This window comes from Acomys minous, assembly GCF_964271855.1.
Source record: "Acomys minous genome assembly, chromosome: 19".
Classification (NCBI taxonomy): domain Eukaryota; kingdom Metazoa; phylum Chordata; class Mammalia; order Rodentia; family Muridae; genus Acomys; species Acomys minous.
Window position 1 is genome coordinate 36,553,883 of NC_140499.1, and position 23,514 is coordinate 36,577,396.

The 23,514-nt window shown below is 36.2% G+C and overlaps 1 protein-coding gene across 1 annotated transcript in view; it reads left to right on the forward strand.

Moving 5' to 3' along the window:
* The window catches only part of LOC311589843 (arylacetamide deacetylase-like 2), a 35,921-nt gene extending 12,720 nt beyond the window's left edge, over positions 1-23,201 (forward strand). The window contains exons 2-5 of the mRNA XM_084768519.1: positions 3,050-3,272; positions 13,201-13,270; positions 13,933-14,104; positions 20,885-23,201. Coding sequence (XP_084624645.1) covers positions 3,050-3,272; positions 13,201-13,270; positions 13,933-14,104; positions 20,885-21,487 — 1,068 coding nt within the window. The 3' untranslated portion in view covers positions 21,488-23,201. The remainder of the gene's footprint in view (positions 1-3,049; positions 3,273-13,200; positions 13,271-13,932; positions 14,105-20,884) is intronic.
* Positions 23,202-23,514: the final 313 nt, after the last annotated feature.

Below are 23,514 nucleotides of genomic sequence, written 5' to 3' on the forward strand. Positions count from 1 at the left end.
GCCCTGTACAACCTTCTGATCTCCTCAGACGCCTAGCAGCAAAAGTGCTCAGAGCAGGACAGGATGATGAGAGTGGGAAACTCTGGCTCTCAGTTACCAGGTGTGAACACTTTTTTCTCCGTTTCCAGCTGTGCTAGTCACTTCCCAGTTGATTCCTTCTCTACTTGAAAACTCTGTAATTGCACACCCAACTCTGCAGTTCTTTCTAAAATAAGATAATTTATTGACACTTTTGATTTTTCAGCTATTCTCCCAATATTTTTTAAGCCAAACACAGGACGACAACCAGGCAAAAACAGAAAATCCTTTCTGGGGGCCAAGTGAGAGAAAACCAAGAGCCACGAGCTGCCATGTTGCAGACATCAAGAAACAGTATTTTCATTCTTTTATAACCTGGGTCAGAAACATTGGCATATGCAATTAGAATAAATAAACTTGCCTTTACAAAGGTTAAAAGATAAGGACCGACACCACAGTTCATACCTGACTTCCACAAGCATACATAGCTAACATATTTACAATTGCATGCACGTACACACACACACACACACACACACACACACACACACACACACACACACATTCTCTCTCTCTCTCTCTCTCTCTCTCTCTCTCTCTCTCTCTTTCTCTCTCTCTCTCTCTCTCTCTCTCTCTCTCTCTCTCTCACACACACACACACACACACACACACAATTTTACAACACTAAATTGAATGTTCAGTCAAAAAATATAATGAAAATACTTGAACATACATAAAATGTCATTTTCAGATCATTTTTTATCACTGTATAACTAAGATTTTTATTTTTTGTTTATTTTTATTTTATGTTTTTTACTTTATTGAAATTAGATTTTTGAGAATTGTATACAATGATTTCAGATCATATTTACCCCTCCTGAAACTCCTTCCAGATTCATCATCCTTTCTTACACAAATTTGTGTCCTTATTCTCACCCCCCCCCCACTTAAACGTAATCCAATCTGCTTTTTTTATGTATGCTCCTTCTTCAGCATGTAGCCATCGACTGGATATATCAACAGACACACCATTAAAGAAAACTGATTCTCCTTTTCCCACTAGATATAAACTGTCACTGGATCCTTGCCTAGTGGTGGCATTTTTTGACCATCTTCTTTCTCTATGCTAGGCATTGGTCTGGTTTATGCTTGCATGGTTCTTGAGCATGCTGTCATAACCACTGAATTCATATGTGCAACTGTCACATTGTGTCTGGAGAACACTGTTTCTTGTATTCATTCTATACATCTGGTTTGTACAGTCTTCCTGTGCCCTTTTCTGCAATAGTTTATGAGCTTTGGCAGAAGAGAAGGGAGCATATATGTCCATCCTGAGTTGAATATTCGGTACTCACTTTTTCTCCCTGTCATGGTCCATTTAGCATCTCTATGTTAATCACAATCTACTATAAACAGGAGCTTCTCTGGTGAGGATTGAGAGGTATATTAATTTATGGTTATAACAATAAGTCAATAGAAGTCAGTTTAGTACTACGTATGTTTAATAGAGTGGCAGCAGTAGACTCTCCCATTATGGCCTACGGCCTATGATCAAACATTCATGACCCAACAGCGATGCCCGGTATGAGGTCTGTCTTGTGGAATGGGACGTAAATCCAATAAGATTGTGTTTGCTTACAATATATACAATAACGGGCAAGTCTTGACCGTCCAATAGTTATTGTAGTTCTTAGGGTTCACAGGTGAGCAAGATTGGCATTTTCTTTCCTCCTCTGGTAATATTTATAACTTCTGACCCTATAAAAGATAGCATATAAGGATGAAGTTTCCATGACAATAGCAGATTAATATCTCCAAGCATTTATTTATTTGTTTCCCTTACAGTTTTATTCATTTATTCAATGAATTCCCTTCACTCAGCCTTTCTTGTGTCTGCTAGAACCCGTTTTCTCAGCAACTAGGCTTTCCTGTTTTCATTGATTTATGCACGCCAATAATTTTAATTACTTTCTTGCTTGAGCATTGCAAGGACGTTATTGGCCATAACAAGGATAACACATTAACAGGTATGAACAAAATGACTACTCCTTCCTCACTAAATAATAACTACCAATATTTTCTCAGGAAAGGATGGGAATTGATTGAACCATCCCTTATCCATGATGAATTATTAACAGACTCAATTATTTCAGGTCTGATACAGATATCTTCATTGAGATTTTCTTTTTATTTATTTATTTATTTTTAATTTTTAATTTTTAAAAATTTTTTATTAATTTATTCTTGTTACATCTTAATGGTTATCCCATCCCTTGTACCCTCCCATCCTTCCCTCCCTCCCATTTTCCCCTTATTCCCCTCCCCTATGACCGTTCCTGAGGGGGATTTCCTCCCCCTGTATATGCTCACAGGGTATCAAGTCTCTTCTCGGTAACCTGCTATCCTTCCTCTGAGTGCCACCAGGTCTCCCCCTCCAGGGGACGTGGTCAAATATGAGGCACCAGAGTTCGTGTGAAAGTCATACCCCACTCTCCACTCAACTGTGGAGAATGTTCTGACCATTGGCTAGATCTGGGTAGGGGTTTAAAATTTACCACCTGTATTGTCCTTGGCTGGTGCCTTAGTTTGAGCGGGACCCCTGTGCCCAAATCTGCCTATCATAATGTTTCTTGGACCCTCTGGATCCTTCTACTTTGTTATTCTCCCATGCTTCTCTCATCTAGAGTCCCAATAGGATGTTCTCCCCTCTGTCCCAGTTTCCTGGTAAGTGAAGGCTTTCATGGGACATGCCCCTTGGGCTAGTATGCAGATATAAGTGAGTATATACTATTTGAGTGTTTCTGCTTCTGGATTAGCTCACTCATTATGATCATTTCTAGCTCAATCCATTTGTCCACAAATTTGGGAAATTCCTTGTTTTTAATAGCTGAGTAGTATTGATACCAAAATAATGTTAGGATATAAAATATAGAATATTATCACATTGTTTATTTTACTATCATTTCATCTTTTATACTCATTGTTAATATGAAAATAGATAATATTTAAATTTTTGTCTTGTTTTTATAGGCCACATTATTCGAAAACATAGGTCTTATGAGATATGAAGAAGTATTTTTAACTTTAGAATCACTTGAATTTACAAAACCAGTTTCAGATGAAAACATTACTGTGGTTGATACAAACTTTAGTGACATCCCTGTTCGTCTGTACTTGCCAAAAAAAGAGTCTGAAAAACAGAGACCAGCTATAATTTTCATTCATGGTGGTGCCTTTGCCTTGGGAAGTTGCAGTAAGTGTATTTTTATATGTGTGCTACTTGTATTTATTATTACTGTCATTCATATGATCATATTGAAATACTTGTGTACTGATGAGCTGACAGTACAATGTCATTAGTTAATATATGGGTCTTAAAAGAGATTCACTTAAATGTATGGGTCATAACACACACACTCTTTCTCTCTCATACACACACACGCACACACACACACACACACACACGCACACACCAATCAAGAGAAACAAGGTAGCTTTGTTAGAAAAATATAGTTTTAAATATACATTGATTTTTTCTAAACTTTACAGGGCAAGCAATAAACTTGGAATTAAATTAAAATAACCTAATCACATGGATTAAATAAACATTGAGGTGGACTAGGTGTTTTAATTATTAGGTCCAAAATATTATAATTGCTGCCATACTACAGCTAACATTTGTTCAAGTTGTTGATTGTCATATAACAATAATGTTGAAGCTAAAATTTCAAAGCTTAACTTTTTATTAAAATGATAAAAATGAAATAAATCTGACTAATCAGTTCTTTCCTGGAAGTAAGTGTAGCAGCTAAGACAGGTAGACAAATGGAAACACACACCTACTATTTTAGACTTTTAATGGCTTATGGATTTACTACCCAGAACAGTATTGGGATATCATACTATGTACGCAATAGATATAACAAACAACTAATAGAAAATGTTTCCTCAATGTACCTATAGCTCGGTTATATTATCCAGTATTTTGTCTTCATAATCTGTGACTATTTCAAGCAAAATGCTTCTATGTAAAGCTGGGCAGCCAACTGAGGAAGCACTTTTCAGGTAGGTATTTTAGATCCTTCTGCAGAGTAAACACATTAGAGACAGGTGTCTTCATCATGTTTTAGTGGAGAAGAAATGTTTTCCAAGGCCCACAGTTAGAAAGGGGAAGAAACAACAGGCCTGTGATCAGACACCAGGGGACTAAGGATCCTGCTTCTGCTGAGCACTTATCCATGCTCTCAGTGTTGCTGGAAAATGCCACCTCTCAAAAGCAGTTAGTCCCTATATTTTGCCCCAAAGACATGTCTAATTTTAATCTTGTTTCCAACTTTACCCACTCCTTCCAGGTCATAAGCTCATATGTTTGGCATCTCCCAGTCTGCTTCTTGCCTTAACTACCTACACAATATGAAACTTACTGGCTTCCTTTCTGTTTTATTTATTTACACACTTACTTACTTTATACCTTTATCATAGGACCCTCCCTCTTCACCTCCCAGTCTCACCCTCTCTCCCTCTTCCTCTTTTCCTACTTCCCCTATTCCTCAGAAAAAAGGAGCCCCCCTCAACAACACATAAAGTCAAATCAGGACTAAGTGCTTCCCCTTCTCCTGTGACCCGACAAGGCCGTCCTGCCCTGGGGAAAGTGATCAGTAACCAGGCAAGAGAGTCCATGTAAAGGACAGCTATAGGGTGTAGGCTCTCAGAGGACAGCTATGCTAGGCTCTTGTCTGCAAGCATAACATTCTGTACTTAATAGTGTGGAGTGTTGCTCTCTCCCATTGGGGTGGGTCTCAGGTTGAGCCAGGCATTGGTTACATAGTCCCTCAATCTCTGCTTTATCTTTATCCCTGCAAATCCTGTAGGCAGGTTAAATTTTGGGTCAAAGTTTTGGTGGGTGGGGTTTTGTTCCCCTTCCAACAATAGGAGTCCTGTCTTGTTATATGGTGTTCTCTTCAATCTCCATGACCACTGCTACTAGGTGTCTTAGTTAGAGTCAGGCCCATATCCTCGCAGAAGCCTACCCTGTGTGACTCTCCAGCTTGTCACAAGATGCCCTGGCCCACAGTTTCTCTTCTCTCTGGATGCCCTCTGTCCTCCCACTCCTGCTAATAAGTCTGAAAACCACCTTCACTTCCATCTTTGTCCCTTTCATACTTTGTTCCCTTTCATCAGCCACTTCCTTTGTCTATTCTATTTATCCTTCTGAGTGAGATTTAAGCATTCTACTTTGGATCTTCCTTGTTACTTATCTTCTTCGAGTCTGTAAATTGTAGTATGCTTATTCTGTACTCTATGGCTAAAATATACTTATAAGTGAATACAGACCATATTTGCCTTTCTGAGTCTGTTACCTCATTCAGAATGATCTTTTCTAGTTCCATCCATTGCCTGCAATTTTTATTATTTCCTTATTTTTAATAGCAGAATAATGTTTCATTATATAAATGTACCATGGTTTCTTTATCCATTCTTCAGTTGAGGGGAATCTATTTTATTTCAAGATTCTGGCCATTACAAATACAGCTTCTACGAACATATATAAGCAACTGCTCTTGTTGTATAGTAGAGCATCTTTTGGTTATATGTCAGAAGTGGTGTCACTGGGTCCTGAGGTAGAGCTATTCCCAATTATCTGAGGAAGTGTCAGACTGATTTCTAAAGTACTTGTGCAAGTTTTATCTCCCACCATCAATGTATGGGTGTTATTCTTTCTCAAAAATATCACTAGAATGTGCTGTCACTCTAGTTTCTGATCTTAGCCATTCTGACAGGTATAAATAGAAATCTCACAGTTGATTTGATTTGCATTTCTCTGATGAATAAGGATTTTGAGAATCTCTTTAAGTACCTCTCAGCCATTCGAGATTCCTCTGATGAGAGCTCTCTATTTAGCTTTGTACACCAATTATAATTGTATTATAAGATTTTTTGGTAAATTATTAAGTTCTTTTTATATTTTGGATATTAGCTCTACATCAGGTGTAAATTTTGTGAAGAACTTTTCCCAATTTGTATACTGAGATTCTATTGACAATGTCCTTTGCCTTACAGAAGCTTTTCAGTTTAAAGAGGTCCAATGTATTCATTGTTGATCTTAGAGCTGAGATATTTGTGTTCTGTTCAGGAAGCTGTCTCCTCTGCTAGTGAGTTCAAGCCTAATCCGTACTTTCTCTTCAAATAAATTTAGTGTATCTGGTTTTGTGTTGAGGTCTTTGATCCACTTTGATGTACATTTTGTGCAGGGGGATAAATATGGATCTATTTGAATTTTTCTACATGTAAGCATCCAATTAGACCAGTATTAGTTGTTGAAGATGGTTTCGTTTTCATTGTATGGCTTTGGCTCTTTTGCCAAAAATCAAGTGTTTGTAGATGTGTGGGTTTATTTCTGGGGTATCAATTCAATTTCATTGATCAATCAGTCTATTTCTATGTGAAAACCATGTAGGTATTTATTAATATTGCTCTGTAGAATAGTGTGAAATCAGGGATGGAGATACCTCCAGAAGTTATTTAGGATATTGGATTGTTTTAGGTATTGTGGCTTTTTTTCTTATGAACGCTAGAATTGTTTTTTCCAGGCCTGTGAAGAATTGTGTTGGAATTTTGATGGGAACTGCATAGAATCTGAGGACCCTTTTGTTGAGATGGCCATTTTTACTATCTTATTCCTACTGATCCATGAGCATGGGAGATATTTCCATCTTCTGATATCTTTTTCAATTTCATTCTTTAGAGACTTGAAGTTGTTTGAAGGTATTTGATTTGCTTGGTTAGATTTACACCAAGATACTCTATATTATTTGTGGCTATTGTGAAGGGTGTGTTTTTCTCTAGTTTCTTTCTCAGCTGGTTTGTAGTTTGTACACAGAAGGGATACTGATTTTAACTACTTTTGTATCTAGCCACTTTGCTGTTGGTGTTTCCCAGCTATAGGAGTTCTCTGGTAGAATTTTTGGGGTCGCTTATGTATACTATCATATGATCTGTAAATAGCAATACTTTGACTTCTTCCTCTCCAATTTGTATCACCTTAATGTTCTTTAACTGTCTTCTTTCTCTGGCTAGGACTTCAAGAACTATATTAAAGAGATATGGTGAGAGTGGGCAGCCTTGTCTTGTTCCTGATTTCAGATTGCTTTAAGTTTCTGCGCATTTAATTTCATGTTGGCTATTAGGTTGTTCTATATTGGCTTCATTGTGTTTAGACATCTTTCTTATATCCTGGTCTTTCTAAAATTTTAGTTGAAGTAGGGTTGGATTTTGTCTAATGTTTTTTTAGCAACTAATGAGATGATCATTGTTTTTTATTTGTCTATATGGTGCATTAAGTTTATGATTTTCATATATTGAACCACCCTTCCATTCCTGTAATAATCTAATTGATCATGATGGATGATGTTTTTTTATGTGTTCTTGGATTCAGTTGGCAAATATTTTGTTGAATATTTCTGCATAAATGTTCATAAAGGAAATTGGTCTGAAATTCTCTTTCTTTGTTGGGTCTTTGTGTGGCTTAGGAATCATGGTGACTGTGGCCTCATAAAATGAGTTTGGCAATGTTCCTTCTCTATATTTTGTGGACTAGTTTGTGGAGTATTGGTATTAGCTTTTTTTTGAAAGTCTGGTAGAATTCAAGGCTGAAACCATCTAACACTGGATTTTTTTTGATTGGGTGACTTTTAATGACTGCTTCTATTTCCTTGGGGGTTAAAGAACAACTTAACATTTACGTGATCTTGATTTAGCTTTGGTAATTGCAATCAATTAAGAAAATCATCCATTCACTTTAGATTTTTAAATTAATGGAATATCATCTTTTGAAGTAAGATCTAATGATTCTTTGGATTTCTACAAAGCCTGTTGTTATGACCCACTTTTCATTTCTGATTACGCTGATTTAGATATTGTCTCTCTGCCATTTTAGTTAGTTTGGCTAAGAGTTTGTCAATCTTGTTGGTTTTCTCAAAGAGTCAGTTTTTGGTTTCATTGATTCTTTGTATTGATCTATTTGTTTCTAATTTATTGATTTGAGCTCCAAATTGGGTTATATCTTGCTAACTACTCCTCTTGGGTGTGTATGCTAATTTTTTCTAAGGCTTACAGATGTCACTTTGCTGGTATGAGACCTCTTCAATTTCTTCATGAAGGCACTTATTGCTATGAACTTTCTTCTTAGCACTGCTTTCATTGTGTCCCATATATTTGGGTATGTTGTGCCTTTGATAATGAATTTTAGAAAGTCTTTACTTTCTTTATTTCTTATCTAAAACAGTGGTCATCAAGTAGAGAGTTGTTCATTTTCCATGAGAATTTAGGTTTTTTCTTATTCTGTTGTTGTTGAAGTCTAGCTTTAACACATGGTGATCTGTTAAAGTACAATGGGTTCATTAAATTTTCTTGTACTAGCTGAGGTTTGCTCTATGACCAACTGTATGGTCAGTTTTAAAGAAGGTTCCATGGGGCACTCAGAAGAAGCTATATTCTTTTATGTTTGAGTGAAAAGAATTGTAAGTATCTATTAGGTCCTTTTGATTAATGACATTTGTTCATTTCATTATTTCTTTATTTAGTTTCTGTCTTGATGATTTGTTCATTTGTGAGAGTGGGGTGTTGAAGCCTCCCACAAATAGTGTGTGGGGATTGATGTGTGATATATCTCTAATAAGGTTTCATTAACAAATGTGTGTGCCCTTGTTTCTCAAGCATAGATGTTCAGAATTGAAATGTCCTCTTTGATTATTATTTCTTTGGTGAGTACGAAATCCCTTTCCCCAGCTCTTTGGTTTATTTTTGGGTTGAAAGTCTATTTCATTGACTATTACTATGTCTACTCCAGCTTGTTTTCTTGGAATGTCATGTTTCTACCATGTACTCTGATTTCATGTCTATCTTTGTTTCTGAGGTATGTTTCTTGTATGCAGAAGAATGTTGGGTTCTGTATTATTGTTATTATTGTCGTTGTTTTGGGTTTTTGATTTTTTTTTGTGGTAGGGTTTGTGTGTGTAGACTTGGATGTCTAACACTTGCTCTGTAGGCTAAGCTGGCCTCAAATTCACAGAGATGTGTCTGCCTCTGCTTTCCAAGTGCTGGGATTAAAGTTGCATGTCACTGTGCATCCATTTTGTTAGTTTGTCTTTCTATTAAAGAGTTGAGGTCATTAATGTTAAGAGACATTCATGACCACTTAGTTACTTTCTGGATGATGTTGGTAGTGGTAATGTGTTTTTGTGCTTGTTTCTTTTTGTTTTGCTATAGTGAAGTTATTTATATTCTTTGTTTTCTTGAGTATAGTTAATCTCCTTGTGTTTGGGTTTTCCTTGTATTATCTTCTGTAGGGCCAGATTTGTGCATAGATGTTTACATTTGGTTTTGTTATGGAGTGTCTAGTTTTCTCCATCTATGGTGCTTGAAAAGGTTTCTTGATATGGTAGTCTAGGCTGACATTTATGGTCTCTTAGGGTCCATAAAGGTCTATAAGACCTCTTCCCTGGCCCTTGTGGCTTTTACATTCTCTGTTGAGAAGGCAGGTGTGTTTCTGATAGGTTTGTTTTTATATGTGACTTGGCCTTTCTCCCTTGCAGTTTTTTAATATTCTTGTTGTTTTGTACATTCAAAGTTTTATTATCATATGGTAAGAAGAATATATTTTCTGGTTTAGTCTGTTTGGTCTTCTATAAGTCTCTTGTCTTATAGACAATATGTTTATTGGTGTCTCTTTCTTTCTTTCTTTCTTTTTCTTTCTCTCTTTAGGTTGGGGAATTTTCTTCTATGATTTTGTTGAAAATATTTTCCGGCTTTTGGAGCCAGGAATCCTCTCTTTAATCCATTCCTATTTTCCTTAAATTTTTAATTTTCATGGTGTCATGGATTTCTTGCATGTTTTATACCAATAATTTTGTATTTAATATTTCTTTGACATATGTATTGATTTCTTCAATTATGTCTTCTACACCTGAGGTTTTCTCCTCCATCTCTTGTATTACGTTGGTGATGCTTACTTCTGTGCTTTCTGTTCTCTTCCCTAAGTACTCCATTTCTAGGATTTCTGCAGTTTATGTTTTAAAAAATTGATTCTATTGCTATTTTTTGTTACCAAACCATCTTATTCATTTCCTTGCCCTGTTTGATTTTATTTTCATTTATTTATTTAGTTGATCTATTCATTTTCTATGTGTTTGATTGTATTTTCCTTTATTTCTTTGAGGGTTTTATTTACTTCCTCTTTAAAGGCATTTACTGTCTTCATAGCATAGAGTTAATTTTTTTCCTGTGTTTCAGCTGAGTTAAGATGTCCAGAGCTTTTTGTATTAAGATTGTTGGGTTCTAGTGTTACCATATTGCCCTGGATTTTGTTAATTGTGTTCTCATACGGCCTTTGGCCATTTGATTGTCCCTGACATTGGTGGGTTGTTTCTAGAGCCAGCTAAGTTTCTTGGACATGCCTAGGGTGGAATGAGGCTCCCTTAGTCCAGCTGGGGGATGAATATCCTCAAATAGCCTACATATCTCCTCTGCTTGTTATGTCCCAGTTGGACTTATAGGCAGGGATTTAGGGTATGGGTTCCTGTGATCCTGTGGTACCGACTGTCTCCCCATGATGGCTATTAGAGCCATGAACCATAGGCAGGATTTGCACATCTCTAGAATCCTGAGTGTTCCTCAGGATTGCAGCAGTAGCTGGGAGGTCTGAGGGTGATGTCATGTGTGTCTTGCAGTGGGGATACTCTTCCTTTTTTTGGGGAAACAGAAACAGACATTGGCATTTCAAAGTCAGCAGCTTGACTTCTTACTACCTCCGAAGTCACTGTGCTTCTGTTCTCAAACTCCACTGGGAATCTTGAAATGAAACCTTGTAGGTTCCTTGCCTTCCCAGTCTCAATAGAAAGATGAGTATAACCATGGACTGGAGGTTGAAACCATGTCCTTGGTATCTGAGAACTGTTATCAGTAGGTGAGGGGAGACTGGTGTCCAATGCTGGAGCCTTGAGAGAGCCATGTGTTTCTGGAATTTGGGTAGGCAGAAAGTACCAGATGCCAGGAGCCTAGGACCCTCTCTGTTTCAGAGGAATACAATATGCATCCCTAGTTCCCAGGATGCCTCCTCTTTTCCAGGAAACACAGACATTGGTGGCTTTAGAGTTACGAGCCAGGTCACTAGTTTGGTCCACAGTCTCTGATCTTATGCTACTCAGATACATACTGGATTCTGCCCTCTTGGAGTCTCTACTTACTGGCTTCTTGGTCATCTCTATTCACTACTCTACTTACATTCTGCGTAAAGGCGTATTTATCTTTTCAAGAAGATGAGTCTCTGCTTTCCCAGGAATCATATTTCTTTCCAAATAATCATCTGATTTCTGCTTATTCTACTTCAAATTTTAGCCCTTTTGTTGACTCCTAAGTATGTACTGTCTTTCCTACCTTGACTTCTGTTGGATGCTGTTGTTCTTTCTAATTATTACCTTATTGTTTTATTTTCTGAAACATGCTTCCACATGCTGTAAGTTCTATCTCCTTCTTTCCTTCTGATTCTATTTGAAACTGTGTAATCTGAAAATGAGCAATGGCCTTTGCTACACTGATAATTTTATGCAACAAATTTCTTTGCCTCTACTTTTTCTACTGAATCCTATCCCTTCATTTGCAACTGCAACTTGAAAACAAAAGAAAAGCTAAAATCATGCTGAAAAAAACTATTGTGTATACTTTATAAATAATTCCCATGATCTAGTATTTCATTCTTTAGCTGTTAGTTACCTGTTTTTCTCTACTTTATTCTTCACTTGTTTTTACTTTATTCCCCATGCTTATCCTGCTGATATGCTCTTTGTTTCCAATCTTTAACATTGTTGCTGAACTTAAGTTCAATAAACTCAACTGTGGACTGGGCTGTACACCTGCTCATTAGTCTATCACATGAATTCCTTAAGACATACCATCATATTACTTTCTTAAAGAGTAATATAAATAAAATTCCCAAGAACACAAGAAAGACAAATGTTTCCCAGTAGCAACCACCATGATCTTCTTTTTAGTATTTTAGCTCCTAAACTTTATGGCATATTTTGAACACAAATTCTGAGCATCTTCTTGTTTCTTTCCACATCATGTAGATTATCATTTGGATTGCTTTCTATTCATTCATCCGTGGTGGCTTACCACCATTTCATCATTTCCATTACCTTCTTTTTCAACCTTCCATAATGTGAAATTATGACCACGTTTATTCTTAAAAAAACATTTCTGAAATAGTATCAACCTGTTGACAAATCTTTTGTCAAACATTGAAGTGTAGATGCCTACATTCCCCTTTAATTATCTTGTCTGTTTTCTGCCTCTTCTCTCTCTAACTTTACATTTCAAACATAATTATCTATATATACTTCCCAAACTGTGAATCCTTGGTAAATTGTTGTACATTTTTACTAAAATAGCATTTCATTCTTCTCTTGTTAATTTCCTAGCACTTATTATTTTATGTTTAATATGATGAATACCAAATTATGCTTTGTATGTGAATTAATAGATATTGTTGATTAAAGAGAATCATTGACATTATTTTCTCCAAAATATTTGGAAAGTATTCTCCCTTTCTAATTCTTTTAAGCTTATTAATTATTTTATCTACAATTAACTCTTTTAAGGAATTACAAAAGCAAGAGCACACACTATTATTTGATTTTAATGAAAATTAAAATTGTCACCTATAAACAGAAAGGTCCCCTAAAGTTTACTCTTACATTTATTAAATATTCATGGACTTATGTAAATACTTAAGCCTCTGGGAAAACACACACTCATTTGTTTTAATTGCACTAAACAGTACAACTTGCCTTAAATAAATTGAAACCCTTTGTTGAAAAGGTTCTTAAATAAATAATAAATATGGTGAATCTCTGAATTTTTGAGAAGTATAATGATGGGTACAATGTTATCTTCAACTTAATTCCACATTTTCTAATACTTCTACCAAGACATTTATGGGGAAATGTGCTAATGAGTTGTTTCTAATCTTTTTCCTGAGTTCTGACAGAGTGTTGCTTTATGAGACAATAAAAGGAGTTGCTGAATTTCAATCAATCAACCGAAATTCATGCTTGTGATTGTTTCTGGGTTTCCATTGTTTTCTATTGACAGTTACTATTTTGTATTTATGCCTTTCATTTCAGAGAAAGGAGCCTATGATGATCTGAACAGATGGACAGCAAACAAGCTTAATGCTGTTGTCGTGGGAATAGAGTAAGAGAGTGATAATACTTTTTATGACATCTCTTCCTCTCACGCCATAACTTGGCTTTCTCTGAGCTAGTCATCCAGCCATCAAATATCCATATCCTATGCATTTTTGCTATATTAATTTTTCTTATAATTTTATTGACAATATGTCCTCAAGGACATCAGTATTTACTTTCATTTATGCCATTTTTTAGGTACAAGGGTGAGGCCAGAATAATAAGCATCTTCGTTATCACAGTTATGACATCTCTGGGAATATGAATTACAGGATTCTCAAACACCTAATTTTGAAAATTTAATCATTATGTGCTTGAGACATTGGATTTTATTCAACTTGTTTATAAACACCGCTGGGAATAGAGTTGTTCTTGGTTCTAGTTCTATTATATGCAAATATTTGAACATATCAAGACATTACCCAAATGATAAGCTTTAATAGTCACAATATTACTTCTGTCAACATTTATAATAAAATACCCAAGCGAAACCCTTAACCAGAATGTACTCTTCACTTTAAGAAGTACCAGTGAGCTCTGGGTTAATTGGTGAGACTTATTATTTAAAGTAGGGCCATAGATCAATGCATCTCTTGGTGAGAGTGAGATATTTGCTTGTATGATTTTAACAAGTGCTTCATTGTGGTTCTGCTTGATTTACCTCTTAAGCTACAGACTTGCTCCTCAGCATCTATTCCCAGCTGCTCTTGAAGATTGTACTTTTGTGGTCAAGTATTTTCTCCAGGATAAAGTTCTTGCAAAATACAGAGTTGATGCTGCTCGCATCTGCATTGCAGGAGACAGTTCTGGGGGTGCCTTGGCAACAACAGTGACTCAACAGGTATGTTGTTTATGGATATATATATATATTTCCTATTGCTAAGGAAGCTGTGTTCTAAGTGTGTTTGCATTACTTTTATGCTGTTATCTGTGAAATTTAAAATAAACAGATGTGGTTATTTTGCCTGATATTATTTTATATATGGCTTTAATTGACTAATGCAAAGTAAGGCTTTAATCATCCTACTTTTAAAAGAGTTTAGAGATCAGGTTCTGATCATTACACCCAGGGCTGTGTGCTTGGCAGGTAAATACTCTACCATAGACATATGCAACCTTCTCTTTTAAATTTACCATTTCAAAAATGGGTTCCTGAACTGCATTGTAGTTTGTGCATGCCTTGAATTTGTAAACCTCATGTCCCAACAAGTAAACAACCAGGTATTGGAAACTGTAATAATGACCTCGGTTTACTGTGCCAATTTTAGGAAAAAAACTTCACCAATTTCTTTAATCTACTCTACATACTTTAATAAAGAATTTTTGTTTAAAACTTAATTGAATTTCATAGGAAAAACTATTTTTTAAATTTTCAATATTTTTGTACTATTGTAGTTGAAAAGCCTATTAGTTACATTTTTGTCCTCTGAAACTAAATATCTAACAAGAAGCATTTAAAGGGAAGAGGTTGTAATGGCTCCTGAAACATCCAGTTCATCATGGCAGGAAAGGTCTGGCAGCGAGTGATGCTTATGGCTGCGGCAGTTGAGTATAAGGTTGCTTGCTCTTAGCTCCCATCTAGAAGTCAGTTAGTTGATTGCTGGCACTAAGCTTCCTTTCTTGAATATCCCTCTTCTTCTGAAGCCTCAACCAATATGGAGGTGCCTCCAAATACAGGGAGACTCTTTACCCATTAGTTAATGCCTTCTGAAATACACTCATAGATACTCCCAAAGGAGTGCTTCTAACTCCATCTCCTACATGGTCATAAACCCATGCCACTTAGAACTATGATTAACCACGACAATCTGGTAAACACTGGGCAACAGACTATGCTTGTATAGAAGAATTTTTACAGTAGTAAAATTAAGTCACCTCATATTAAAATCCTTGCTGAATATAGCTAAATAATCATCATCAAATAGGTAATACTTTGTAAATCAATCTCAGTCAAGTACGTGATTCATTAGTCCCCAAATGCCCTTTATAGGACAAAATGTGCATTTTGTATATTTTTTATCATATAGACTGGTTACTTTTTTGTTTGTTTGTTTTTGTTTTTGGACACATGGTTTCTCTGTGTAGCCTTGGCTGTCCTGGACTCACTTTGTAGACCGGGATGGCCTAGAACTCACAGTAATCCACCTGCCTCTGCCTCCTCCGGAGTGCTGGGATTAAAGGTGTGTGCCACCACGCCTGGCGACTGGCTATTTTCTTATAAACCAGATGTGGTCTCAAAGTTTATAGCTATTGAATACTTCCAGGTTTTAAAATTTTTAATCTTACCATCCAACTAATAAAATATTACTTCTTCAAGACTAACTTATTTTATGAAAACTGCTCCTGTAGGTATGCCCCATTATAAAATCCCAGTTGAAATGCTGTATACTATAACCCTAGAAAATACTCAAAATTTTTTCTTGAATCATTTCAATGTTCCGTTTGATGGGATCATCAGTGCACAAAAAGGCTTTACAGCAGGTCACAGTTCTCTAATAGAAAAACAAATGATAGATGTACTAGAATACAAATTATATGTGTTTTGAGGCTTAAATAAATATAACAACATTATTTCATTTATTAAATGCAAAGAGTTTCTTCAAAATTTAATTTCTTTCATATTCAGTCTTACTTTATTAACATAAATTTTTACCTGTGGCAAGTAATGATGTTTAAGAATAGAGAAACAGTGTTTAACAGGTGTCATAGACTCTAGAAATATATACATACATACAAGTATATATATATATATATATATATATATATATATATATATATGTGTGTGTGTGTGTGTGTGTGTGTGTGTGTGTGTGTGTGTGTGTGTGATTTCATAATCATATAAAATGGTCTTATTACTATGTCTTTCATCAACTATAAACTATAATATTTTGCTCCATAAATAAAAAGTATATGCCACATTGTTCTCTAAGGTATCTCTTTGTTTGTGGTCCTTGCTAATTTACTTTACAGAATCTTTTCCTTTCCAATTCATAATTCCTATTTGTTGACACAGATACTGAGCTTCATTTGTGCTGGGTCTTTAAGGTACTATCTACATTCTTTTTGAAAAAATATATTTTTTGTTACCTTATTTTGTTTTTTTGACAAATTTTTATTATGTATTTTACATATACATTTATATTATTATACATATATACAATAAGCTACACACAGCAAGAAGAACAATGAAACAATCAGGAATTATATAAATGTTACATTCACAATGTTTTGGCTATTTCTATTTTACAACCTTGAAGAAAGCATCTTTCCTATGTTGGTTTGTCTAACATTCTAAATATAAATCAATACCTATCATATCTCATCATTATCAACTTAAAACATCTATCTAGACCTAAAAATATCTTGACACTTAAACAACTGATTTCAGGTTTTCTTTCATCTTTGTTAAGAAAATGTTTAACTCATGAAAGCTATCATGGGGTTACCTTGCCAACATGATTGAAACACTCATGCCAGGTTCTCTGCTCATCGGCACGATCCATTACTCTATGAGACTGCCATCGCACAGCCACAGATAACAGAGAAATGACTAAGACTACAGCAGCTGATTTTGTACCCAAGCCTGAGATCCCTCTGAAAGCAGAGCTTGCAACAAGAACTTGGCTGTTCTTGGCTCACATGATATTCTCTAATGTGCAATAAGAAAAAAAAAAAGGATGATATTCTAAGCTGTGTGGTTGAAACTGATATAATGAGTTAGAGGTTAAAAATGGGTCACTTCATTAGGGAGCAGCACTGTGAACCCTAAGTTCAAAAGATTCCACTATGGCATTTAAAAAGAAAGTATAATGAAGGGGTCAGTTAAATAAAATAAAGATGGGCTGGAGAGATGGCTCAGCCATTAAAGGTTAGGCTTACAACCAAAATAAAATAATGATAGAACAATAGTTACATATTGTGATGGCTCAGAAAGTGTCAGAAGTAAAAATTTAAGAAAAAAGTAGAATTTTTGAATAAAAAGAGACAACCTTGCACTTAACTGAATAAAATTTTGTGCATACAGTATTTAGCCAGGTGGGGATGGCTCAGCCCTTTAATCCCAGCACTCAGGAGCCAGAGCCTGGCTACCTTTGAGTTTGAGATTAGCTTGGTCTACAGAATGAAGGCTAGGACAACCAATGCTACCCAGAGAAACCGAGCCTCCAAAAGCCAAATATAAATATATATAGAGAAACCCTGTCTCTTAAAACAAATTATAAATAACTAAATATATAATATGTACATCCTATATACATGCCTAATATATAATTTACATAATAAAACATTGTGTGTCTATTATTATTTTTTGAGACAGGGTTTCTCTGTGTAGGTATATACTGTATACACACACACACATACACACACACACAGAGTGTTTAACATGAGGTTAGGAATAATCATTGGTCTATTGGGAGTGAGGCAGATTGCTCTTTGAGTTTAGGAAGTGAGTCTCTTGAATAGGTATTAAAATATACAAACACAAGTGAGTATGATCATGGTAAAAATTAAGTACATAATAAAATACATGGAATGGTTGTTGCCAGAATATTAATCTTGTGGTTGTAGCTCATAAAAAAATCATTAAATTTTGATATTTTAATCCTTCAGCTGATCGACAAAAAGAAAATTTGGTTTATGACTAGAGCTAAGATAGATAAGAGCACTGCATGCTAAATTAGCAAAAAGCGTGATGGAAGCTTTAGGGATATTAGATTCAAATTATTTGTAATAAAATAGCTATTGAAGGTGGGAAAGTTGGCTCAGCAAGTAAAGGTACTGGAGACACATGGACACATACATGCAATTAACATATGCAGCACATTCTCCACAGATGTGTGGAGAGCAGGAACTGACTCAGACATGAACTTTGGTGCCCCCTGTTTGAGCACTTTGCCTTGGTGAGGAGACCTGGTGGCACTTAGAGGAAGAGTAATCAGGCTACCAGGATGAGACGTGATAAGCTATGACCATATGGTGGGGAACGAAGGTCCTCTTCTGTCACAGACCTATGGGAGGGGAATAAAATGAAAGAGGGAGGGAGGAGGGGGGATGGGAGATACAAGTGAGGGGGTAACAATTGAGATGTATCCTGAATAAATTTCTTAAATAAACTTTTAAAGGGAAAACAATAAATAAATAAATAAATAAATAAATAAACAAACAAACAAAAAACAAATGTAGTAAAGTGTTTTGGAAAAGATAAGATTATAAAAGAGACACATCAGCAAAGATGATAAGGAGATTAAGAACATGTACTGCAGGACTGAACAAAGAAACCACTTCATAGAGTTCTCAAGACTAGTCTCTGTTGTGCTGAGATGCCGAGGTCCACACTGCTCCTGCTGGCATCCTACCCTCCTACTCAACTCTGCACCCTGTTTCACTAGCCACATGAAGAGCCATTAGCATCCTTTGCTTTAGTGCTACTGAAACTGCCTTTACATTTTGTTGATGTGGCTATTGACAATCTGTTGGAATGCCTGCAAGAAAAGTCTAGAGCAAAGTCAAGTGATTTAAATCACCATATATATTATTTACCTTTCCACAAGATCATAATTTTCCTAGTTTAGGAGCCAGCCTTATAGCTGTACTGTTTTTGCTTCCAACGTTCTGGCATCAGGATGATTGAAGAGAAGGTCTCAAAGCATGCAGATTATGTAAAGCCATCTTTTGATTCTATTGAAAGGGTGGCATGCTTCCCACAAGATCAAAAAAAAAAAACAGTTAAAAAATAATTACTTAATGGCAAAGACAAATATTTCCATTATAAAATTTTACTATCTTTATGATAGTAACATTAGGGGGAAAAGACCAAGTCTCTCAGGACAGCACAGAGTAGTCATATTTGGAGCCTAGACACTCTCGCTCATGGTTTTTTTCTTTGAGACAGTGGACCATGGGTTTTTTCCCAGCTTCTTTTGATTTAAAGATTATAGAGTTTCCAACTACTACTGAGAACTCTTGTTCTTCATTTTTTTCTCCTTAAATTTCATAATTATATCTAGTGTCTTTCTTTGGTGGTACACATGTTTGTGCAACTATACACATGTGTGTGCACAAGAATGTGCACGCTCATGTCTGTGCATGAACATAGAAGCCAGAGTTCGACATTGGGTGTCTCTATCTTTCTCTACCTTATTTTTGCAACTGGGTCTTTCATAGAGCCCGGAGAACACTGAGTTAGCTAGACAGCTGTGGGTCTAAACTTCAGGGATCCCCCTTGTATAAACACTACCTACACAGTATGGAATAAAATATATATGCTGCTATGCCCAACTTTCCAGCTTTCTTTTTTCTGGCCACCTATACTCAGGTCAGCAAATACTTTATGGACTAATCCATCACCTCAGTCTCAGATTTTATTAATTTCTCACTTTCTTCTGTATTTTGATATAAAATTAAAAAGTGAAACTAAGGTTTAACCCTGTTGTTCCTCAAGTACAAACATATATAATAACTCACTTGGGGATAGCGCTTCTGTTACACAGGAACAAGATATCACATACCTGCCTCACTTTTCACATTGTGCTTACCACTGGTTTTTCTACTGATCCAAAGTCTGCATTTTATTTATAAAACTCCCATACAGAAGCCACTGTGAAAAATGAGGACCATGGAATGAGACTCTTAGGGAATATTTTCTCCCTGAACTTGTAGGACTTCCCTTCTATTATCCTGCCATTTGGAGTTGGTCAGATGGTTAGCCTTGTGATGGAGATTTCATGGATTTCATTCCATGTTAGTCCTTTGCCTTTATGAGAGCACGCTCTTGAGAAGTCTTTGCATAGTTTGGGATTTCCCAAAGAGTTGCACAGATCTAGTAACTGATGCAGAACTGCTGTAGGAGCTGATATTGTACAGTACTCATGCTCACGGTCAAGTCCAGGTCCGCTGCTGTGGATAACGTATCTATAGACTCAGGAATCCTCTTATGTCTTTTAAGAAACAGAGGCTGCACATGCAACATCCACATCCTTTTCTGATCTTCTGATTTTCATAAATTGTTCTATATATTGTCTATCACTTGTATCACTCCACACTACTTAGATAAATGTTAAGTGTTTCCTTTGGCATGTCCAGTGCCAGCAGGCTTTAGTTTATATGTGAGCATTGGCAGTTTTATCCCATTATATTTGTAGATTTAGCACATTTTGTTGCTCAGGTTGAAAATTATTTTAGGGAAGTATGACATGTTAATACAGGTTTAGTATTAGAGCTTTGAGAGATTGAGAATATTCTGTATTCTATGATACAGAATAACCCTGAGATTTGCAACAAGACATTATTACAAAAAAAAATCCAACATTTCTGAAAACAAATAAGTGGGCAAAATTCCAACATCATACACACACACACACAAAAACCCTCATCATTCTCACTAAGATGCTGCTGATCATCTTTTTGGGTTGTCATATGTGAATCAATGTGTGAGCAACAGAGTTTGTTTCTGACAGTGGAATGACATTTTCACATCTCTAAGCTAATGACTAAATGTAGTAAGAAGAAAATCACCTGATAATGTTTCTGACTGATAAATTTATTTATTGCTGGATACTAAAATGAAATTACAAATCCTTTTGTTTGAAAGCTATTGATCGATTTATACTCATTATATTTCCAGCTACAGAATGATCCAAAGCTCAAAGACAGAATTAAGGCTCAAGCACTGATATACCCTGGCCTACAATCAGTTGATAGTTACCTCCCATCTCATCGAGAGTATAAACATGGTCCGATTCTGTTCAGAGAGATGACAGTTAAGTTGGCAAGCCTATATGTGACCGAAGACAACGTTCTGCCGCAGGCTGCACTGAGAAATGAGCACATGCCAACAGAGTCAAGACATCTGTTCAAGTTTGTCAACTGGAGTTATTTCCTTCCTGAGAAGTATAAAAAGAACCATGTTTACACTGAGCCCATTGTTGGCAAGCTAAATGCTTCCTATCCAGCACTTATGGACAGCAGGCTGTCCCCTTTGCTAGCCAGTGACTCCCAGTTACAGAGTTTGCCACTGACCTACATCCTCACATGTGAACATGATCCTTTAAGAGATGATGGTCTCATTTACCTCTCGCGGCTTAGAAATGTTGGAGTTCAAGTTTCTCATGACCACATAGAGGATGGAGTCCATGGAGCCATGTCATTCACCAGGGCTCCAGTGTTTTTACATTTAGGATTTAAAATAAGAAATAAGTATATTGCTTGGTTAGAGGAAAATTTATAAATGAATGGTACATGTAGCTAGGTAGTCAGTAAAGCAATCTGATAGTTATATTTTGAACTATTTTATGATGAGTGGGTACCAAATGACCTGCCTTGTAGATAAAGCTGCCTTTCAATTTGATGGAAGATTATTGTATATATTCGAGAAAATTACTTCACTTTCTAAATCTTAGAAATAGTTCTAGAATGAGGATACTCACTTCATTGTCTCTATTTATTAACCATTTTCAATAAAAATAAATGGAATCATGAGGACTGAATAGGTTGACACATTACTCTCCGGCCCTCCAGAAGAAGAGAGACAGTTGGATTTTTGTGAAATCAAGGCCAGGTCTATGTAGCTAGTTCCCGGCCAGCCATACCTATATAGTGGCACAATGTCTCTAAACAAAATTAAGTAGAAAGAAGAGTAAAGATAAAAGTGATGAATGAGAAGAAAGTATGCTAAAGTACAATTGTAATGACATTTGTAGGAACCGAGCGTTATACTGACCTTCTGCTATGGTTTTTCCTGTCCTGTGCTGTCCATACATTGATGTAATCTACTCAAGGGAAATTAAGCTAGTTGTTCTTCTCAGTCACTTTCCACAGTGTTTACATACTGCTTTTTTATGAAAACACTTTGTATACTGGAGGAAAAGTTTAATTTGACTGAAAATTGTTCCTAAAGCTTAAACATTTGGGACTTCTTACTTAAGCTTTCGTAAGATCAAACTTGAAGGGAACCTACGTGGATTGCATTTATTGCTAGGCAAGGCTTCTTAATGTGCGGTGGTCCCTAAACAACTATAGATTGCAGATAGAATTATTTATGGTCATTTTTTGAATTTTGTAGTGAAGCACTGTGCACACAGAAACTGCATATCAAGGGAGTTGTCTGAGCTGATTATATCCAGACATGTTTGCTTCCCTGTGATGATAACCGTACTCCTATCAGCCACAAATTAACTTATAAACATCAACATTTCCACTAGGAAACATTAAAATCAATGTTTAATTTTCTGATGTCCTCATGATTCTCCTGTTAGTGTATTGTTGTTAGTGTATCATTGTTTGGCCTGTTTTTCCTCTTTCTTTATGCTGAATAAACTTTGTGAAATGGCGTTAAGTGCCTGTTGTGAATTAAGTTTGTAATCTACCCTGATCTCCAAACATATTTCCATTAGTGTTTTTCTGCAGCTTGAAACTTTTTGTTCATCTCCACTATGGCTAGTTCACTAGTCTCTTAGACTTCATCATATGAGCCTTTTCTTTAGCATTCAGACAATAAGCTATAGCATGAACAACAGGAAATGTGGACTAAAAAATTCTTTGTTGTTGTTTGTGAAGCTATAACATCCTAATTAACATGACCCTCTTTGCTTCATTTGTAAGAAGAGAGGAGTACTGGTAGTCTTGTAGCAAACCAGTCTTGATGAAAATTGTTTCTCTTCATTAGCTATTAATCAAAAATGTAGGCAGAATTGGATAGATATATGTAGACATGGATCATGAATGTGAGGTGCCTGCCTCTGGTTCCAGAACTTACTTGAGTAAGATATTTGGAAAAGGACAGGAACTGGGTATTTAAACATAACCAGTAGAGGAAGCATGACCCCGCTCAGGCACTCTAGAAAGTGTCCACCCAGAGCTTGATTAGCAGATTCCCTGCTTAGGTTCCCTCCCATCCCAAAGAAAACTGCTTGTAATAAATCTGTTACTTCTTTTTCTCTGTGGCTTGGTGTTATGTCATTCCTGGGTATTCAATCCTCTGTTACTTCCATGGAACAGGATCAACAATTCCCTAGAACACCACCTATAGCCTTGTTATGCTACCCAGAGTTCCTGTCAGAATTTGGGAAGATCTCCACTCTGGATTTGTATGCCGAATTGAAACCTGCAGGGAAGTGGCCGTCATATGTGGCACCCCCAGTGCTCCTTCTGAGTGAGGGCACCTCACTGACTCCAACCACTGGTACCATGGCCAGATACTCCATCTACACTAGGAGTAAGGAGAGTAGGAGACTGGAGATGAAGGAATGATGGGCT